The sequence below is a fragment of the Simochromis diagramma genome, unplaced genomic scaffold (assembly GCF_900408965.1).
Source record: "Simochromis diagramma unplaced genomic scaffold, fSimDia1.1 OVJJ01000205.1, whole genome shotgun sequence".
NCBI lineage: Eukaryota > Metazoa > Chordata > Actinopteri > Cichliformes > Cichlidae > Simochromis > Simochromis diagramma.
In genome coordinates this window covers 12,812,384-12,835,205 of record NW_024386782.1, presented here as the reverse complement: position 1 = coordinate 12,835,205, position 22,822 = coordinate 12,812,384, and the positions used below count along the sequence as shown (strand labels likewise).

Sequence of the window (22,822 nt, the reverse complement as noted above, 5' to 3'; positions counted from 1 at the left end):
TTGTGTATGCACAAATCTGTCATTTTTTTAAGATCAAAATCATATTAGAGTGAAATAATGAGGAGACTCTAATAGTTGTGTCAAAAATCTGAAGCTAAAGTGAAACGGAGCAACTAAAATACTTTTGCGCCAAGCATAAAACCTGAAGTTTCAGTTGTACAAACACACTGACTTTCAAAACATTTTTACCTCCGATTGAGAGGGATTTTCACTCCCATATCATCGCTCCCTCTCACTACTTTCCCTCCTCCCCCTCTCTCAGCAGGTCTAGGATGGGGCTCGCTCTGTGTGCAGCTGGGCGGCAGATCCTCTTTCCTCTGATGCTGCTGCTCTCTTTAAGCTTGGGTGAGTTCTCTGTCTCCTTCCTGCACATTCTGCTCTGCAGAAACAAATCACCACAACAACACAAATAATAATAACAATAACAACAGACAAAGTCGACATACAGTTGGGGATAGAGATACCAGAGATAACAGGAAAGAACAAAGGGAGGTGGAGTAATCGTAGCAGAATAGAAAAGAGCCAACAACACACACACACACACACACACACACACACACACACACACACACACACACACACACACACACACACACACACACACACACACACACACACACACACACATGTATATAGACCTTGACCTAGACAGGTCTGTAATAATTTGACTGTTTTAAGTGAGACCTGACATGTTGGGGATGTTTGCAGACATGCTCAGAGGGACTGAGCTGGAACCGCTCCAAGCCCATTTATGCAAGTTTAGCCGACCATCTGTTCCATTACAACTATGCATAAAATTCACAATTACAGAACAAAAGAGAAATCATCCCCGAGCTGCAGCTCTCTATTGGATAGTATCACAGGTTTCAGGTCCCACACGCAGCCAGCTGACTGCCCGTACTGAAGATAAGTTTCTCTCTTTAATTACTTTCACTGCAATTGGCATGCACGGCAGTGGTCAGCCTGGATTTTCATTAAAACAAAAACCTGCATTGCACATTTCCAGAATCAGAGCATTACTTTACTAGTCACTGCTCTCTGACAACATACAGTTTTATCTCGCCACATGCAATAGTATTTTGTCTGTTTTTGTTGCACAACGAAGAGTTAAAAATAAACCTGAAAGATATTCCAACTGTTAAAATGAAACAACAGGATTTGAGCCTGTGATGTCTTTCAGAATTGAAGGGAGCAGATAATATTTTATCATCTCTGAGTTCATCACCATAAAGTCATCCTTGTGCATATAACAGAGTGTGGGCTAAACAAGATTTAAAACTGGGAAACAGAGAGAGCTATATTAAGGTTATATAAACTGTATAAACTGAAGAAAAATTGTAAACAGTGTACAGAGTTTATAGTAAAAACTTCACCTCAGTAGTAATGTTTTATTTCAGCAGATCTGTAACAGATACACATGGTCACATTGTGAGTTGATGAAAATCACAAGAAAATGCCAAAAAACTACCTTTGGCTAGTGCAAAGTGCTTTGTTAAATACAGATCGCCTCAACGCACCTCTGCAAGGTTTAACTGCTTGCATAACACTGGAACAGGCCAGGATTATTATATACCAGCCTAATGATGGATTTCTCTATAAAGGAATAGTTGCACACTTTGGGGAAAGCATGTTGTTGGAGCATTAGATAACAGCGTGGTTTGGCTTAGTGTGAAGGCTGAAAACAAAGCACACCAGGATGTAACTTTCCCTCAGCTAATGTTGAACACATTTTAAAGATTTTGTGTTGATACAGACAAAACTTTTGTTTTGTTACACATGGACTTAGCACAGCTTGCTGTTTCCTGCAGTTTCCAATCTTTGAAGTTAACCTGTAGCTTCACACTGTGCAGACATGTGAAAGATGATGGGGCTGGTGAAACTAAATTCAAGTACAATATGACAAACTTTTATGATATTTGGCAATTAAATACTCCAAGAAAAGTTCACATAATTTGTGAACAATATCAAGGCGCTAAACTCAGACTTTTCCCAACTGACCTCAGTGTATTGGGCACATTAGGTTTAAATTTTGGGTCATGGCATTTCCATTTGAGCTATTCCAGTAAAACAGAGCGAGGAAAAAATACAATACAATACAGTGAGCATGCATTACTTTAATCTCTTTGATTCTGCTGTGATAGGCTCAGACTTTAAAGGCTTAGGCTGTTGGACAGATTGTGTTTTTGTACAAATGATTAGCATAAAATACAATCTTTCATTTGTAGCATGCAACATTTCAGGTGTGATTTTATGCTGTTTTGTCTACATAATGAAGGGTTTGCTTGAAATTACTAAAATTTAAATCTTTGGAAGCTGAGCACTCATTTTTTAATTGATGGATAAGCAGTTACATTTCTGGGACTGCCCTCTTCAGATTTAAGTGTATTTGTGGGAGTTTTTTTTATTTTTAGAAAGCATCCCTGGTGCTGACAGATCAGCTTTGACCTGGTGGGAAATGTACATGGGACCTCTGGAGGGCTGTCAAGACAGCTGACAACACCCATGTTGATTCTCAAATGTTGGCAGCCGAACCTTTAGATCCTGCAGGTTACAGAGTGAGTCCAGTGGGGATTTTGCTTGACCTTGGACCTCGGGCTCTTCTCTGTGGTGTGGTGTGGCTCACTGGCCCACAGTAGAGGCTGCTGCCATTGGGGAGTGCCACTGACATGGAAGAATCAGCTTAACTAAAATAATGTGCCTGTCAATGTAACATCTACATGGATGTCACGACCTAAGGCCTCTGGAGCATTGCAGTGTAACGAGATGAGGAGTTCAATTAACTCCTGTCTGTGGTTTTAATGCACAGATAGACCTACAGTACCTGGTGATCTGCTGCAGCTGGAATGTGCTCTGATTGGTATCCTACCCACATGTGACTCTTAAGTGGTAAATGACAGCAACATAAATATTTTTAAAATACACTTTACACTTAGAGCTTTAAAGTCCATAATAGTTGGAACGATATTGACCAAGAAGAAAAATAAATTTTTGGAACTACAGATGGGTCTGTTCATGACAGAGAGCATCCTTTCATGTCACTTCCCGCTCTTTGCCTGGGGTTTTCTTTTCTCCCCTCCCATCACCTCCAGGCTACGAGGTACACTTCCTCCATTCAGTTTGTTGGATTAACTATTTTCCTCCATCCCTCTCTCATTCCTGCTCTGCCTCTTGTTTGAGCTCTCATTCTTTTCCCTCGTATTTGTGATTCTGTGATTACATCTGATTGGGGGGAAGGCAGCGGGGGCGTCCTTTGCGCGGAGTTTCTCTCAGGGGGTTCAGTCTGTGAAAGCCGTCCAATCTAAATGCAGATAGAAATATCTTTCTGGGATTCTGTTCCTCTGTGTGCACTATTCCAAATAAAGCAGTTTTTTTTCTTTTTCATACATGTGCTCTTTTTATGCCCCTGATTATTTTCTATTGTACTTGACTAACTGTGAAAATTTTAATGGTGAGGGAACAGAAAAGGCTTATGAACAAACAATGAAATATAAATAGGTAAGCAGCAGTTTATTTTTTTTTTTTAAACTATATTAAAAATATACCAAAAATAAATAAATGAATGAACTGAGGGTCCTTTTGGAGACTTTAGATGTATCCTAAAATCTTCACTAATAGTGGATGGACAATGCTCAGTCATCAAGGCAAGTGTTGGCTATCATTATAATTTATCTACATAGGTTCAACCCTCTATAAATATATAGATATAATACAATAACAGAAGGCTGGGATGTTACAGCAATGTGCACAGTGTGGCAAAAAATGTCAGAAGATTGTAGGAAATAGTCATATCTGTACAGGTGTTGTCATGGTTACATTAAACCTGTATGTCATGGCAACCAGACTGAGTTAGTTGCTGATATCAATCTGCAGAACTCAATATTTTGTGCACAGAAAGTGGCATTGAAAACAACTAATGCCATATCGTGTTAGTCAGTTTGGTTTATAAATTTCAATACAGCCTAAACTTCCTGTGTACGTGCAACCTTTTATGCATATAATGACCAAAATCAACCAGAAGACATCATTCATGTATGTACAGTAGTGTGCAAAAGTCTTGAGCCAACCATCATCTCTTTTTTATTTTGCTGGGAACATGGGAAATAGATGGAGTGGTTTATTGAAACATGTGCAGACATACATGGAAATACAGTATATGAGGCAAAAACAGAGTTTCCGCAATTCTAATGAGCATCAAAGTCAATAATTGGTAAGAACACCTTTATTCTTCAGCACAGCCTGAATTCTCTTAGACAGCTTTCTGTTAATTTCATTGTTGGCAAAGATTTATACCAAAATGTTCAAATTTGGATTCCCTCCACAAAACCTCTCTCCCAACTTCCTCTGCAGGTGACCAAAAATTCAAATCACTCCATAAGACCTGCTGACCTGTTGCTAATTTTTCAGAACATGGCACATGGCATTTGGCATTCCTCAGCCTTTTCTCTTTGTTTCCCTTAATTAAGAATGGCTTCTTGACAGCCAGCCTTCCACTGAGACCATTTCTGATGAGCCTTCAGTGAACAGTAGATGGATCAGATGCATTTCTCAGGTTCTGTGTCAGGTCTTTGCTGGACTTTTTCCTAGGACATGAGTTTGAGGTGCTATTCATCTGCTTTAGATAGAGTTTTAGGTCTGTTACTTCTTTTGTCCTCCACTTGTTCATTTCCCCCCAATTTTTCGGACACACTGTACAGAATGCTGAGATTTGCCACGTTTTAGCTAAACAGCTCTTTGTGAACCACTTTGTTGGTTCTATTTTATTTCTGCCACGCTTTGTTATGGCTGACATTTTTCATAGATTCAGCTAAATAAATTTGAACAAATTATGTGTTTTCATGACAGGCTGCTAGTAGCAAAACATCTTAAGATACAATTTAAAACAACAAGACTGTTTCCTCCCCTGAGTTAGGTTCCTTTTTATGCTTCAATGCGTCATAGGAAATGTTAAATGGCTTAATAAACATGGTCTTTGTATACTGAACTGAAAATAAGTGAAAAAGCAGATAATGTTCAAATAAAAACTCAGAAAGACTATCTATCTATCTATCGATATAGATATAGATAGATATATATATTCTTTCCATTGTTTTCATTTCTTCTAAGCTAAATTTCCTTGAACGCATTGCATAATCATGTTTGTTCTCTTGTTCATCCTCTCCAGGTGCAACCTCCTCCATTGTGAACATGCGTAGGATCACTCATCCTACAGTGCAACAAATGTTGGCAGGCAAAGCCACTCTGCCTTGTGTCTTCACCCTCCAGACCAGCACCTCCACTGGGCCTCCTCACCTCCTGTGGACTCGTACTAGGCTAGCAGGGGGAGGACAAGGTGCTCCTTCGGAGCAGACTGTGCTTTCTGCTAAAGGTAAAACAACAACCTAATGTTCCTGTTTCACTGAGTCAGCAGTATTCTGACTTTATTCAGTCAGAATACCCAGTGAGACTTAAAGCTACACTAATCAATAGTTTTGTATCAACAACAGATCAAATGTGTATGTGTGAGGTGTTGTTCACAGATATTAGCTGACTCAGCTGGCCAGGCTGCAGTATTTATAGAATTTATCTTAAGGCCACAAAAGAAAAGAGGGAAAAAGATCTTAACAAGCTGATGGTAACAGCTCCTGGAATAAAAGTGAAACAAACCTGCACTTCTAAATGTCCAAATCTGCCTGAGCAGTGCTGATTAAATCCATCCACAGGGTACCATACAGCAGACAACTTAACATTTTATCGGGCACAGCTGCCAGCTGTTTTCAGTGAAAGAGCTCTTACAACGCACTGTAGAAAATTGCTAGCACATAGCATAAAGCATTCAGCAGCAAAACAAGCAGAGATCAGGTGGAGAAAGAAATATAACACAAAATGAATGCTAATGTTGTTCTGTATGTGTTTGATATGCAAACGTGAAACTGTTTGCTAACATGTTGTGCAGTTTATAATTTGGAGACTCACGGGGTTAACTAAATGCTGCAACGCTCAACAAGAAGTATGCAAATACTAGGAGGGAGGCAAAGACTACATTTGCCCAGGGCAGAACAGGGGCACAGGTGCATACAGGCAGGAAATAAACAAAGGCAGGAAGTGGAGGACCTGAAATTAGAGACATGAATCCCAAACAGGAAGCAGAGAAATCAAAGACAAAACATACTTCCTTTAAGATCATGGATCTGTCTAAATGTCAGATCTCTGCAGCAAACAGTGACTTTCTCAAACAACTGGTGAGAAAAGACTAAAAACCAAAAACCATGTCAGGGGGGTAACTGTTCTAACTTTGTTGGACAGTTAGGTGTTAGTGGGTCACCCCATTGCTGGTAGCAAAGGCTTTTAAATCCATATACGCAAACATGTAGCAAAGTTTATTTTCTACCTCTAAAATCTCTTTAATGATGAAACCTCTCTTTCTGTGCCCAAGGCGATGTAATCAAGGTGAATAAGGCTTTCAGTGGTCGCATCATGCTGCCAGGATACGCTGCCAACCCTCTGAATGCTACCATGGAGATCTCCAGCCTCCGTACCAACGACTCAGGCACTTACCACTGTCAGGTTGTCATGGGCAACGACTATGAGAAGGACACTGTTCCCCTGGTGGTGTCCGGTAAGTGCAGCAGCCGCCGACGAGAGATTTCTGTGTGAGGAAAGTTTAGGGCCCCAAAGGAAACATATAGGTTAAGCACAAGTGATGCACAGAGGGTGAAGTGCATTAAATCGAAGGGCTTTAAAATTCCTCTTCCAGCTTAATTGATTTTGGTGTTTTATTGCAGCCAAGCCTTGTTGTGCTAATGTAAAACAGATAATGGCAGCTTTTAAAACAGAAGCACCTCATCCCCCCCAAACCACTTTTTTTTTTGCTTTTTTATTTAATTAAGCATTAATAACATTGATTCACTCTATCGATATTATAATGACTGCTTTAATTAATGTAGCGTCATGCTTTCTGTGCTTGTTTTGTTTTTGTTATCTGGTTTTCCGCTTGAATAATTGTGTTATTCATTTAATTAAAGTGTTTGCACTGAATACCAATACCGGTTTCTCTCGCTCTCTCTTTTTTTTTCTTTTTCTGTGTGCTCATGTGTGAAATTTCAGCCGAAACTAGAGTATCTTTGCTTGATCTGTTTGTGGCCCCTAATAACATGTTCGCTGATTACATTCCCCCGATGTATTGATTCTGACTGTGTTGGTATATCTGTCAAATTAAAAGGAATTAAAACAGTTTGCCACCTGTCTCTGGGTCTGTCTGTGTAGGTGTGGTGTTTCACTACCGGTCTCCCAGCGCTCGTTACGCCCTCTCGTTTAGTGACGCCCAGCGAGCCTGTCAGGAAAACTCGGCTCAGATCGCCACTCCGGCCCAGCTGTGGGCAGCGTACCATGACAACTTCGCCAGCTGTGCTGCTGGCTGGTTGGATGATCAGACTGTTCGGTGAGGAGACAATCAATAAGTTCTCTTCTCTTGCTCGCTGCTTGCACTTTCTGCAACACTGTGGCACTTTGAAGGACTGAAACTAATGACTATCCTGTTTGCTTCCTCTCTTCTTGGATCATCTGCTTTCTCTATTAATATTCCTCAGTTCTTTTTGCCGCTTCATCTACTTTAAGATCGTGTTCTTTTCTGTGTTGCTGTTTCTTTGCTATTAATTTTATTCTAATTTATTCTAATCCCTTACCCTTTAAAAGAGAATGCAAATAGGAATTTATTCTTTACTGATATTTAAAGTCTTAATGAAAAGAAACACTTTGATATGTGATCTAACACATTTGTCACGCAGTAAAACGTCCAAGTTATTATTATTTTGAAACAAAAGCAAAAAGTTACTTACATCACTCCCAAATGGTTGTCTCCACAGATATGCTGTCCAGGTTCCAGAGCTTGGCTGCTACGGACATAAGGAGTACTCTGCTGGAGTGAGGAATTATGGGAAGAGGGACCCAAAAGAGCTGTTTGATGTGTACTGTTTTGCAAAAGAATTGGATGGTACACAAACACACACTCACATTCATGCACACACAAACACACACACAAGAGAAGATATAAAACAGCATCAAGAGCTCTCACAGCTTTTGGCTGGTTTGCATCATATTCTGCTACAACATTAAAGGGATAAGTCAGGACTTTTTTTTTAAGTGTTCTTATTGTTCTCACCAAATCAAGTGAAAAGACACAGAACAAACCCACATGTACACATGTGAAAGTAAGTCAGCAATCCAAAATAACAATAAAAAAACCACCATTAAAGTTCATGCGCTACAAAATCATGGCTCCCTATTTTTTATTATTTGCATTTTTTTTTATATAACAATATTCACATTTTCAATACTTTCAGAAGGAATTTTGGCCTTTAAGCCACGCGTGCTGCAGAAACTAAAAAACCCCCCAAAAAACTTAAAAAGATTTTACAGGTCTACAAAGAGTCCTGTGAAAAACTAAATACTGCCCTCAAACTAGTAAAAAAAAAAAAAATTAAACAAAAAAAACCCCACACACATATATATATTTTACTGTGCATGTGCCAGTCTTCCTTATCCACTTTCTTCTCCTCCACCTCCTCTGTAAGATATATTCAGTCTTGTGAAAAACTAAGTGCACCTTACTGTTTTCATGGGAATTAAAATGGTAAGGTACAGACAGGTGCAGCTAATCAAACCTACTTGATTAACTGATCTGGAGCAAGTGTATAAACGCATAGGTTTTCTTCAGGTGTGTTATCACAATGCCTCTATCTTCTCAGGAGTGAAGGTCCCCAAAAATTCAGCCCAAGGTCAGACCGTGCAACACTCGGAGAAACTGCAAAAACCCAAGACTCATGTCTCAGAATCTGCAAGCCTCAGTTAGCATGTTAAATGTTTGCGATAATACAATTAGAAAAAAGACTGAGCAACTTGTTTGTGAACAAACCACGTGACTTCTTGAACAATGTCTGTTGTACAGACAAGACCAAAGTGGAGATGTTTGGCCACAATGCACAAAATTCAAACGCAGCTTATTAGCACAAAAATCTCAAAAACAGGACCTGGACCCCTGCAGTTACTGAGTTGAACATGAAATCTTTATACCAAAATACTTTAGACTAAAGTTGGGTCATGTGACAGTACAATGAGAAATTAAGAAAACAGTCAAAGGTCAAAGTTCAGACCTCAACTTCATTGAAATGCTCTGGTGGGACATCAAGAGAGCTGTGCATGAATGAATGCCTGCAAACCTCCATGAAAAGAAGCAACATTTTATGGATGAGTGGGCTGAAATTCCTCCATAATAATGTTAGAGACTGAAAAAGTCGTACAGATAATGTTATTGAGTTATTGCTGCTAACGGTGGTTCTACAAACTGTTAAATCATAGGGTGCACTTTACTTTAGAATACCACCAGCCTCGTTATTTTACCTCGAGCACTATTATATAACATTATGTGGCATTTCAGTAATTTAACCTATTAGAAATTTGACAGGCACCATCTGCTGTCTCTTTTGTTTCCCTGCTCCAGGCGAGGTGTTTCACTCCTCGGTCCCAGGCAGACTGTCACTTTCTTCTGCCTCCGACCGCTGTGTGTCCCTTGGGGGCCAGCTGGCCACAGTGGGGCAGCTGTACTTGGCCTGGAGGGCCGGCCTGGACAGCTGTGCCCCAGGCTGGTTGTCTGATGGCAGCGTCCGCTACCCAGTGACCTGGCCTCGTGCTGACTGTGGAGGGACAGAGTCAGGAGTCCGCACGGTCACGCCCAATGACACCGCTGACAACACTACAGCACTATATGATGCCTACTGCTACAGAGGTATGGTGGCCTAGGGGTCAAATGATGTTTGTTAATTAAGTATTAACACAGCAGAAAACATCAATACAGTGAATTTATAGTATGATAAGGTTATGTAACATAGAATATTGTTTTATTTCCCATACAGGAATTAATAATGACTACAGGCATGATTACATACACAGATGTGACTAACATATCACTCCCAAACAAAGCCTTGAGTGTTATTAATGCAGGAACAATGACAATAAATGTCACTGCCAATGTTGTAGCTATGGCAACACTTGTTTCTGATTCATATCTGAGAAACTGTTGGATTGACAGAAGCTGTGGGAGAGAAAGAGAGAGAGAGAGAGGGAAAAGACGGGGTATGCTTAAGTTTAATATCTGGATGCTCAACTGTCAGTTTAGGCTTTTGTGCTGACTAATATCGTCAAAATTAAAACTCTGTAAAGCTTTTAGAGGCAAAAACCTTCAGTGAATGTCATACAAACAGCAAATCTCTTTGCCCTGTTTCCTAGGTAAAGTGAAGAACACAGGCTCCATCTCTCAGATCTACACCTCCCTGTGGAAGCCCTGGAGCTACCTCGCAGGCTCGAGCGATGCTGACTCTACAGGGACAGCTAGTCCCGACGTGACTTCACAACAAACCACCACGATCAGAGGTGTAACATTTATCTGCAGTAGGCACATGAACCAGTGACGCCAACCATCTGGTTAACCAGAAAATTTGCTCATCCAATCAGTCGATGTAGACAGTGAGAATTAATGTAACATAGAAGAATTAAAAGTGTATTTTTCTTTGCACAGAGTCACCAGATGACAGCGAGCTTTCACCTTCCAACTGGACGGGATTGGTTGACCTAGAAGAGGAGGACTCCTTTCACAGTGCTGATGCCTGTAAGTACAAATGCTAATATTGACTCCCATAAGAAAGAAAACTGGGTTTGATGGGCAAAGACAGCACAAATGAACATTCACATCATTGTCTCAAGCCTCAGACCCTTGGTCCTCAGAGTCCTCGACAACATATGTAACCCTCCAGTTAATCCCGGGACAGAACTCCTTTGACTGGGGAGAGTCACTGGAGCCTGGACCCGACTCTGAGGAGTTTCTCCTGCCCCCAGTCCATCCAACTCCTCCCGAGAAGAAGGTTGGTTTTAAGATTCTGTTGGGACACTTTAAACACTGAAACAGGGACTTTGTATTGAAATCAGCTTTAATTTTAGGTTATTTCCAAAATCGTCAAGTCCATTTGGAAACCGTGGAACTATCTGGTGGGGACTGAAGATGAGGAGGGAACCCAATCACCGAGAGGAGAGTCGGAGGAAGAGAAGATTGTGACGAAAAAGGTTGACGAGGGTTCACAGGAATCCAGTACAGCACCATCAGGTGAATGGATGTGTCCTGTTTTAAACCAGTGAATTAAGATTAGCCAGTGAAGTGGGATTTACTACATTAAAATGCTTTTATTACTGAATGAACTCAAAATGTGTAAACAGACCTTGATGTATGTCTTACTTGGAGATTTCTATTATTCTGTATAGTTTAAGAATAACAGGACAAAGGGGACATGCTATAGCTCTACAGGCTCTTTAAGGCATAAGTCTATTGCACAGGGTTGGGTTTCTTCTCCCTGCACTCTCTCACAGCTTATTTGTCTACCCTCAATTGTCCTCCTATCATAATAAAGGCTAAAATGCCCCCAAATACTTAAAAAAAAACATAAAAAGAGAAGAAAGAAAGGACACAAATACTCAAATTATAGACCTGAATGCACACATGTTCATTGAGTCTGTTGAGAAGACTAACTTGCGATCAGATTTTCTATTGAATTTTACTATTACATTAAAAGTATATATTTTTTAGACAAATACAGATCAAAACTGTGAGAAAGTGAGTATTTCAGATTCTAAATTGGGATCTAGCTGAGACAGGAGGAAGGCCATTTCTTAGGAGACACATTTTAGAACTGTGAGAAAATTGTCAAAATCTGATCAAAAGATGTTAAATCGAGCTCAGGTCTGTGTGGGAGAAATGGGAAGAGGAATAGGATGAAATAGGCCATAAGGAGACATCTTATTTAGATTTTTCCTTTTTTCTTCAGAACCACAGCATCTGTGTTATGAAACACTGACAGGGCTTAATGCCAGTGTATATTTATGAGCATGTATTTGGAGCATATTTGTTCAGTAACTCGCACAGTGTGTGATGTTAGGGATGAGCAACTCAACAAGATGATGCATTAAGCTCCTGGAACAAAGTTTATTAAGAAACAGTGACATTGGGGGGGAAGCAGACGCCTTTACTGAGGAGAGCAGAACTCCTGAAAGAAAAGCAAACTCTGAAGTCTGGAGAGAAATTAAAGTCACACTGACATACAGTAGCTCAGCTGCCACTCCCGCAGGACTGCTTTCAAGCTGTGATTGATACAAAGTGTGACAGCTGACGAGTTCTAGCTTTAAGCGGCGGCTTTCTTCACACTGGGATACAGTCTGTAGCAGAGGTTCTCAAACTTTCTGCGGTCAGTAGGGTCACTGAATTGTTTCTCATTTTTGTCACTGAGTTTTTCCTTTGGAAAAAAATGGCAATGGCAACATGTCATCATAACAATGAATCAACATTGCAACTGATCAATGATGCCATCTGAGCACTCAGGTATCATTAGCCAACAAGTTAGCTAATACTTTAAAAAACTGTCACTAGCAAACCAGCATGAGTAGCCTAAATTTGGCTAATAGTAAACCTCACTTGATAATGTATTTATTATATATTATAAGTTACTAAAGAAAACACTACACATGCAGACCATTTGTTCCAGAAGAGAGTTTTATCATGGAAAACATTATTATCATGATACAGGAACAGCACCTCTGTAGCACATCTATACATATGGACATTATTATACGAATAAATGTATTATACTTTTCAGCTAACTCTTCCGGGGAACCTTTAACATGACAGCTTTTGTTATGTACATACTGGGTATCATATGGGTTGAATGTAATGGTTTGCAGAGTAAAGATCCAATTTCAAGACACCTGAGCTCAAAAACAAAATGTGAGCTTTAATTCTGAAATGCAAGGATATAGTTGAAACAAAAAGTCAGTCTGGAAAAGCAAAGGGCAGAAACGATTCAAGGCTGGAGACAGTAGAACAAGGCACTGAGCAAAATCAGCAGACTGAAGCAACACAACAAATGTAAATACTAAAACAGAGAGGTGTCTGTGAAGGTTCTCAGTCATCCAGGTCATCGTGCTACAAGCAAGTTCAGCATAGGCATTAGTTGGCTTGAAAAAACTTAAAGCTCCAGTCAGAGATAATGGGTATCACACCAGAAAAGGTAGCGTGTTCCCACATAATGTTTTTATGTTTGATACTTAAGAGCCAGGTAAAAACAGAACTAATTTCGTGACTCAGAATTTCGTGAGGCTGAACATAGCTCGTTAAAACCATGAATTGCTTCACTCACTGATGGTTAAACAAGACACAAAGACACAAAGACAAAGTCAAAGACACACAAGAGTACTAATCATCAAAGTAAGACTGGAACTCACAACACCCCCCCCCCCCCACCCCGAAAAAAAACCCCTTACACTGTATAAATTCAAAACAAAGGAAAAAATAGTCTAAACAGGAAAGAGAAAAGATGTGATAAACACAAACGTAAAAAGAAACACAGACCTTTAGTGTGCAGCTGAAAAAAAAATAAGAAATAAGAATTTATTATTGTTTTTATACCTATGCTTGATTGGGTGACTCATTAGTGTTTCTTTAATGTTTGGTGGTTTTTCATTAGCTACAGAGTAACAAAGACAAGCAGACACTCGCTTGTATTTGTGACCACTGTGCTGCTGTACTATACTCTGAACCATTTCCTGTGTGATGCTGCTCTATTAGCACATCTCCACCAGTGTATCAGTGGAACGGGGATTTGCACCTTAGACATGGGAACCAAGTTTGGTTGCGAATGTGAGCAGACAACAGAAAAGGAGTGAAATGGAAGTCATCTTTTTCCATTTCCAACATGTCAGTGTTCAGCAGGTTCACAGGTCTGTGTGTGTCCACAGTGGATGAAAGTGGTTTTAAAACTGCAGGCATCTCTGTTCAGTGTGTGTTTAAACTATGTTGGAGTTACTGATTTAATTTTGAGGCTTTTTGTGCAGAGCTTTTCAGTTTGATTCTGTTTGGACTGACTGAATCTTTGTGTGTGCGGCGTCTATTTTAGCTAACAGCGACTGTTTTTGAGGTAATGACACAGGCATTTAAAGTTTAGCACTTAAATCTCTCAGTAACTTTCAGAGTTCAAGTCAATCTATTTTTGTTTCTTAGTTTCTTACATCTTATTGATAGAAATTATTTATTTTAGCCACATCAGAGAATTGTATAGCTTTCACACCAAAGTCTGCCTCGTTGCATTCGCTGCCTGATGCAGCAGTCAGGTATGTGTGGATGTTTTGATGTTAACAAGCAGCCTTCACTGAAGAGAGCTGTGGGATTCCAGAGTAAAATATACAGTGCACTGACAATACTACAGCGCAATGTTTATTATTTTTGCTTAATGTGGGTTGATTTTTATCTGTTGTGTTACATAAATGTTAAGCTGACTAAAGCTTCAAAGGTAGTGTGGTGGATATTTTATTAGCATCTTTTAAAAAATATGTTTTATGAAGATTTCTTCAACTCCGTGGCATAGTTTTCACTAATGTGCAAAAGTCATGAGCTACCCTAGATTTCTATATATTTTGCTAGGAAAATGGGAAATAAGTGCAATGATTTAGTGAAACGTGTGCAAACATACATGGAAATACAATATATAAGAAACAAAAACATAGTTTGCACAATTGAACTCTCTTAGACAAGCTTTCTTTTCTAAGAGACTACTCATTTCTTTAAGTAGTCTTCAGGAATAGTTCTCCAGGGTTCTTGAAGGACATTCAGAGCTCTTCTTTGGATGTAATCTGCCTTTTGTTCTGTTCTGTCAATCCTATACTGCTTCAGTAATGTTCAAGTCTGGGCTCTAGGGAGGCCAGTCCATGTCATGCCAATAGTCAATGTCACTGTCAATCAGACCCTTTCCAAAATCCGATGGTACTTTTCTGAATTCTGAAAGGTCCCCAACACCACTGGCTGAAATGCAGCCCCAAAACATCACAGAGCCTACACCGTGTTTTACAGATGGCTGCAGACACTCACTGCTGTACCTCTGTCCTCACCTCTTCTGTAAATATTGACAAAGATTTATATCAGAAATCTCAAATTTAGATTCATCACTCCATTGGGCCTGTGGTCACTGGCTTCCAGTCCAGTTCTTGTGTAATTTGGCATACCTCATCCTTTCCTCCCTGTTTCCCTTCCTTAAGTACGGCTTCTTGACTGCCACCCTTCCACTGAGACCATTTCTGGTGAGGCTTTAATGAACAGTAGGTGGATCAACAGGTTAAAAAGCTGAAAACAAGTGAAAAAGCAGCCAATGACCAAAGAAAAACTTTGAAAGAAAGCCCCGAGACTCTTGTTCAAAATCCCTGTTTGCACAGTACTGTAAATGTATTTGTCCAAAATTTCCATAGTGGATTCATCTTAGATTTTAATTATAGTTGTTTATTTTTTTGAGTATTTTTGCCATGACGCAGAGGTAATGGGACCCAAATGAAGACTCAGAGGGGAGGTGGAAGTAAACTGAAAAGGAAACTTTTATTTCAGGCTGCCACAAAGCCTCCAAATCAAACATACATAGGAAAGACAAAAACAGAATATCACTACTGACAAGGAACACACGGGGAGGAAAACTGCACATAGGAAACAGACACTGAAATAAGAACTGAGGGGAAGATAACACTATTTATACACATGAGGTATTCAAGTGAAGTGGGCAGGGGAGAGTAATAAGAAAAAGCTGAAACTAATGACAATGAGACAAAGGAAGTAAAACTAAACACAGTAACACAGGAGCAAATAAACTACCAAAATAAAACAGGAAGTAAATAATAACTGGAAAAGGAAAAGACAGGAAGAGGGCAAAGGAAACACTGAGGAGAATGTTACCAACATTATTAGACTATAACCAAAACTGAAGATTCAAAACATGAGATAACCGTGACACCAAAGCCAAACAATGACTGAAAACAGAAGACTCCTAATAACATCAGTAACCGCAAACGTCCAGAATATAACCCAAAAATCCCATAACAAAACCCACAGACCGTGACAAGTTCGATATTGTTCAGCACCAGCTCAGATATTTTCCCTTACAAAAATCTTGGTTTATTCTTTTCATGATTATGTCTTGTTGACATTTAAAAGTCAAAAAGACACAAACACTGCTTAATATTCTGAAGCTTCACGCTAGACTCAGACAAATGAACTGCATCAAGTTTGAGTAATTCTACCCATACTTCTTACTTTTCCATGTGACATCCAATGTTTGACAGATAGAGGCAAGCACTATTGAGGCTTCTTTTTTAAATGGCTTCTCTCGGTCTCCTGCTAGATAGTGTTGTTAATATTGAAGTGTAGAGAGTGCAGCTACAGTTATGGAGGAAAACAGCTGATGTAAAGCTCACACAGCTTAGAAGTGTTTGTTTTATCACCCTTGGCAAAGCTGAGAGAATCCATAAGATGAATTTCACTTTGTAACTCCTTTCCCTGTCTGGAGTAATTGCACTGCTGACTTTTATTTTGCTTCTCTTTTTCTTTGCCTTATGCCCGGCACAGATTTGCTTTCTTTGGGAACGCCATGGTTCAGCAGTCCCCCAGGAGAGAGCACCACACCAGCGAGTGAAGATTCACCCACTCATCTGGCATCTACTTTGGCTGCCTCCAGTATATCTATGACTACAGAGAGCAACAAGAGCTGGGAGAACTCGGAGACACCTACGTCCACAACCTCCAGGCCTGCACCTGAAATCCCCTCTTCCAGCGGAGACGCCTGGATCCGTGTCGATGCCGAGACCACGACTCAGCCTGGAGACAAGAGGGGGGAGACGGTGACCTCCAGAGCCAGTGGGAGAGGACGAGGAAGAGGGAAGAAGAACAGAGGGGAGGATAGGAGCAGGGGAGAAGAGAAGGGGAGAGGAGAGGAGAGAGGGAAAGCAGAGGAGGAGGGGAGTGGAGAAATCACCGGGGCAGAAGCAAAAGGAGAAATACAGGTCTCACGCCGGCCAGTCGGAACAAGTAAGCCAAGAGAAAGATCCAGAGAAAGATCCAGAGAGAGAGGTCACAGGAGAGGACACTCCACAACTACCACAACCACAACTACAACTGACACGGCCTCAACCACACCTGACACGACCACAACCATAGATGACACGACCACAACTACAGCTGACACGACCGCAACTACAGCTGACACGACCACAACTACAGCTGACACGACCGCAACCACAGCTGACACGACCACAACTACAGCTGACATGATCACAACCATAGCTGACACAACCGCAGCCATAGCTGACATTAGCACAACCACCACCATCACCACTGACAGACCTCATGAGCCAATAGACATGACCACATCTGGTACAGAAAGTGACTTTCCTACTTCCAAATCCTCCCCTGCTTTACCAGAAGCAGAAAAGTCATCCCTGTCAGTCTCAGATGCCCCATATCAGACACTATCTTCATCTCCATCTGCACCCCCATCCACCATGCCATCCATATCTTTCTTCAAGCCATCCCAATCTGAAGCTGAGTCTCATTTTCTCCCCTCATCTATCCCCTCTTCCTTCTCTCCAACTCTAACACCTTCCTCACCCCCACTCCATCCCCAAACCCCATCTTTTTCACCTTCAGTCCCTTCTAACGTCCCATCAGAGACTCAAACTGTTGGATTGGGAGACAAAGCTACGTCACCTCATTCAAAAAATCAGGAAAGCTCCACTGACGCCCTAACGCCACTTCACTTAGTCCCAGTGGAGAAGGTGGTGGTGAACGGCTCTCTGGATAACCCTCTGTCCCTGTCGGGACCCCCAGATGAGGAGGAGCCTGCCTGGTCTCATTCTGTGGGCTCAGGGGCCCTGTTACCCGTCACCATGGAGGAAGAAAGCAGCAGCACAGGAGGAGGAGGAGGAATCAACATCAGCACCACAGCGCTCAGTCCAACATGTAAGCATCTTATGTCTGTTTTCAGATATTTTGTTATGCCTTTGGTTGCCTTTACCTTTCGTGCTTGCTCATGTAACTTTTGTTAGTAATCCACAACTATTTTTCTTGTATGTAATTTAAAATTAAAAGAAGGAAAATCGGGCAAAGAAAACACAAACAGTCAGACAGACACATATTAATGAAAGTTATCTGGAAGGGAAAACAAAGGCAGGCTTTAAAAGGATGAACCCAACTTTCTGAGATAGCTGTTCATCACAGTTTATGTTCTCTTTCATCTTTGACCTTTTGTGCTCACCATTACAAGCACTTTTTGTGTTCGGTGACTTATTACTGAGGATGTTGGCAGTTTGCAAATGTCTTTTTTCCACCCACATAAAAAACCTCGTTAGGAAGCTCAAAGATTCTCTTTAGAAATGGGACCAGGAAGATCTGTTCTTTAAACCTGCCATGACCATAGTCTGTATATAAAAGAAACACATAAATCAGCCAATTGTCTGTGTACTTTTTGAAACCAGACGTAACAATCGAGCAGTGGTTCTGAGAACATCGTATGGTAGCAACTCAATCACAAGGTGGCCAACACCCCTAAGGCTCACCCTGCTTTATCATCTACTCTAATCTGTACCATGAAACTAGTGCTTTGAGTTGTCTTTATGAGCATTCATTCACACTTTTTGGGGGCTTACGCTAACTCCTGAGGTAAATATGAGGCTCTTTAGCAGCTAAATCCTATTCTATGTTCACCAGCTGCTCGCTGTCTTCTTAAAAAGACGTGAAAAGTAGACGTGGACATTAGAAATCTTTTTTTATGGGGTGTTGAAAGCAGCTGTCTGGAAATCCAAACAATGATGCTATGAGTATCGTTAAAGGTAATTTTTTGTACGATAATCACCATGAATGGCATGCTTCATATTGCATTGTTGTAGTAAAGATCATATCTGCTTTATATCTGCTGGTAGCTCCAACTGGCTGGGCAGCATAAGAAAGTTAAGTAATGCATCAATACTAATTAAATTGTCTTCAGGGTAATTTGCAAAGCAATATAATACACCGTCTATCCGTTGAGAAATATAGAAGCGACTTCATCCTTCAAGTAAGTACACGCCTGTGTCATGTCCTGTTCCTTGGAGTAAAGTCTGAGGCGTGCCTGTGTAAGCTGTTGTCCCAGAGAAAACTGAAAAGTAAGACGTGAGTTGTTGGATTACAAAAAAAAGAGGGAATTATCTTTCAAGACTACCTTTTCATTACTTTCCCTCTGACCTTGCCTCTGGCTTATTTATTCAAAAGATGCAGTTTGTTTTTCCTGGCAACAGAAGATGAGCCCACCATGCACAACTCATGATTAAGTCCGCAGCGCAGTGAAGCTGCTGGCTGGCCACCTGCTTTACTTCTTATTTTGTGCTTGATAATGAGAGCACACACAGAAAGCGTCCTATCGCTGAGCATTTCAAAACCCCCTGGGCATCATGCTATCACACATTTCTATGGTGATTTATTTTTGCTATGTGAAAGCTGCTCATGTCTGTGGCAGGCATGGTGAGGAGTCTGCGGATGGAAAACAGCTGTAAACTGTATTGACAAGAAGCCGAGGGCAACCATCTGGGCCGCTGGTGCGCAGTATGAGGGTTGATTGATTGAGTGAGAGACCCTAGAGTCATGCAGGCAGAAGGCCATAAACACACAGTTATATTTTTTTGCTATACAAACAGTAGAGTGGATGAAGTCACTCGCAGCAGATTGGACCTGAATAATAGCGTTCAGCTTCACACGTCTTTCTCGTGTACACACCTCTGCTCGGGCTCGGTCCCTTGTGGTTGGGTTTCATGCTGGTGGTCATTATTTGCTCTCCTGACTGGATCACAGAGCACTTCATCAGTCAGCTGAATCAATGAGACAGAGGAGGAAATAGCCTCAGGTTTGCTTTAAGGACCTTTAGTAAAAGCGCATTGTTCCTCAGAGGTGAACAAACACACATGTGGCTCCACATTCACTGCACAAACACGCACGTCGGATCTTTTTAGGCAGATTCTTATCTTTCTGTGGCATTTAAATTGCAGCCAGCTGTCTTGTTTCCACCTTTCTATTTGCGAGTGCTTATGCACGAATCATATTTTCAAGATAACCCGTACTGTTGCTGTGCCCTTGGCTATGATTACCAGATGCAATGCATAATCTGTGGATTAACTGTCCTATCTCTGTAGACATATTTACATGAGTACAGTTTTGCTGTTGCCAGTTTATTGTTGATGTTGGTACCCGAGCTGTCAGCCTCTGTGCAGAGCGAAGGGGCAGTCCACTCTGTCAGCTCCCACTACGGGCTATTGATTTTTCTGCACCACTCGCTTTAATGAACGAGCAATCGCACAAGGTTTATCTTTCACACATACATCCATACACACACACACACACACACACACACACACACACACACACACACACACGAGGCGTAAATCTGCTTGTCACAGCAGTTGATATTTGTCAAGATGTGACCTTGACTGATGCAGGGGGTGCAAGTGCACGTTAGCCCACACTGATGTACATTAAATGAAATGCATGGCTGGGTTTAGCACCTGACTTCAGCGGAATTCAAAGCGTGATGCGAGAGGAGTAGCTCGCAAAATTCATCACAGAGCTGAAGCTATTGACAGTTCTTTCTCTGCGCTCGGGTCCTTGTGGTTGAAAGCTTTCAATGCTCTTTTGTCCTTTAACCTTTAGCTCGCAGCGTTACGATCATTCAGAGGATGTGTGCTTCTGATCAGTTATTGAAGAATCTCACCCTGAGGGCTAATCATAGCCAGAGTATTGATTTTAACTCATCGTACCATGTAAATACACAAAGCCACACACCAAGACATTCACCGTCAACCTCACAAACACACACCACCCCCACCTAAGCAGCCTTCGGTGTCAGGGAGAGAGCTGGCAGAACAAAGACTCCCACAGCCGAGCTTTTGTGGCCAGGATGAACGAGTGGTGGTTTTCAAAGACCTTAACTTGCTATAACGAGCAGCTCAGGGGAGAAACACGTGGTAGTGTGTCAATTGATATGGAAATTTTTAATTGTGGAAATGGACCACACACACGCACACGTTTAGGGGGTGAATGGCTGGGACGAGGCGCTCAGCGGGAGGTCCCCTCATTTCTGTTGTGGATGGCTAATGTCTCAAGTTCTCACGCTGCCCACTATGCTCAATGGAGTGAGCGCAGGCTCGCTTTCCATATGGTAACCATGACAACTGTGGCTGTGAGTGGATGGCGAGGTTGAGGCTCTTCGGCTTCTGATCCCTTTGAAAAGAGACGGAGTGTGAAATGGATATGCATCTGTTGTAACCGCTGGTTATGACTGAGCTGCGCTGATGGAAAATTTAGAGCGCCGTGTCTTTTTTCTTCTTTTTTCTTTTCTCAGAATCATACATTGATTTTATTGAGGAAATTATGTTTAATCCGTCCATTTTAAGAGGATTAAAACAGAAATCTTTTCACCGCCTGCGAGATTAGATGCACCTGCTTTTTCTTGAAAAAAATAAATGATATCTACAAACGCAAAAAACATTCTCTTTTACAATGTTGCCAATTAACGGTTCCATTTTTCCTCCCTTTACCTCCCTCCATCCGTCTGTCTGTTTTAGCTGAGGTGGAGCCCTGCATGACAAACCCATGTCTGCACGGAGGGAAGTGCCTTCCTCAGGGAACGGGCTACACCTGCTACTGCCCACAAGGATACACTGGGGAGAACTGTGAGATTGGTGGGTCACGGTCACACATGCACAACACACACAAACATACACTGTGATATAATGAAGTCATCCCCGTGTCTGTTTGTATTTAACAAAGTAAGGCTCTCTAACAGCCCTTTAGAAGGGTCAAAGGTCAAGCTGTCCATCACTGTGGGAGATAAGGCCAATGGGAGGCAGAGGTCAAAGGTTAAGTTCACACTGTCAGGGTCGGCTGATGGTTACAGTCCCTCAGGGTCAAATTAAGTCAGCATTTGCATAAAGAACTTTTATTTTAGCTAAAAAAAAATGTGAAGGAAAGAAAAGAAAATTGCTCCAGGACAGAAATGACAAATCTCTGCCAATGAAACAGACTTCCATCATTACAGCCTCTTGAATTGTGTAAGCTGAATTGATTTCTTGTCCCTTGAAGAAAAAGATTAAGGTTCTGGAGTCATGTCAAGGCCGCTTAGTTTTACCAGGAGTTAAAAAAAAACCCCACCCTACTAATAATATCAGAACTCACTGACTCAAATTAGCACAACAAATGAATGATTTGTTTCCCACCCGAATGGCTTCATGTGCCTTAAACTTGATTGATGAATCTTTTCATTGAATAGATTTCTGTGCTGCTGATGGACAGAAACGAAAAGCAGAGCAAAGCTAATCTACTTTGCAGAGGTATAAATAGAGTTGAAAGCTGCTGTTCTCTGTTATTTGTGACTTTGCAGTCACTGATGCTACAGATAGAAAGAACAAGGTCAGAAGGCCCAACCGGCTGCCATGTTTTACAAAACCTACTGATGGTGACGCGAATAAAACTATAAGACAGAGAAGGTGTCGGTTTCACCATTTATTTCTCAGCATGTAATTCAGTCCCTGACTTTGAGCTACTTATTATATCAGCTTAAAAGATGAGATCTGAATTGAGCCTGCCGAGGTGTTGTGTTGTTGTGGTTGACCAATCTAAATATAGATTGTATTGATACCAGCGCTGGTATTGGATACTGGATATAGAATACTAGTGCAATACGCTCGATACTTTGTTTCTCTCCTCTAAGTGCAGTATGTAGCCCACTGAATTATGTTAAATAAAAGCTTTTTTTGGAAAAGAAAAAGTATACCACAAACATGCTGAATGAAAAATGTCTGACTGTCACGTCTATTTTATTTATAGCCTAGAGCACATTAAAAACAACAGATGTTGACCCAAAGTCCTTTAGAGACAGACACATTTACATCCCAGGGTCTCAAAAAAAAAAAACCC

At 41.1% G+C, this 22,822-nt stretch overlaps 1 protein-coding gene across 2 annotated transcripts in view; it reads left to right on the top strand.

Annotated features, from left to right (window-relative positions):
- Positions 1 to 22,822, top strand: part of LOC120727563 (neurocan core protein-like) — a 47,355-nt gene that overhangs the window by 13,012 nt on the left and 11,521 nt on the right. The window contains exons 2-13 of one of the 2 annotated variants that reach the window (XM_040021904.1): positions 266 to 345; positions 5,162 to 5,365; positions 6,413 to 6,595; positions 7,243 to 7,417; positions 7,842 to 7,969; positions 9,476 to 9,760; positions 10,261 to 10,404; positions 10,550 to 10,639; positions 10,735 to 10,892; positions 10,969 to 11,131; positions 16,454 to 17,842; positions 21,472 to 21,588. In XM_040021904.1, coding sequence (XP_039877838.1) covers positions 273 to 345; positions 5,162 to 5,365; positions 6,413 to 6,595; positions 7,243 to 7,417; positions 7,842 to 7,969; positions 9,476 to 9,760; positions 10,261 to 10,404; positions 10,550 to 10,639; positions 10,735 to 10,892; positions 10,969 to 11,131; positions 16,454 to 17,842; positions 21,472 to 21,588 — 3,109 coding nt within the window. In that variant the 5' untranslated portion in view covers positions 266 to 272. Of the gene's footprint in view, positions 1 to 262; positions 346 to 5,161; positions 5,366 to 6,412; positions 6,596 to 7,242; positions 7,418 to 7,841; positions 7,970 to 9,475; positions 9,761 to 10,260; positions 10,405 to 10,549; positions 10,640 to 10,734; positions 10,893 to 10,968; positions 11,132 to 16,453; positions 17,843 to 21,471; positions 21,589 to 22,822 lie in introns of both variants that reach the window. The other variant, XM_040021905.1, reaches the window with a different exon arrangement.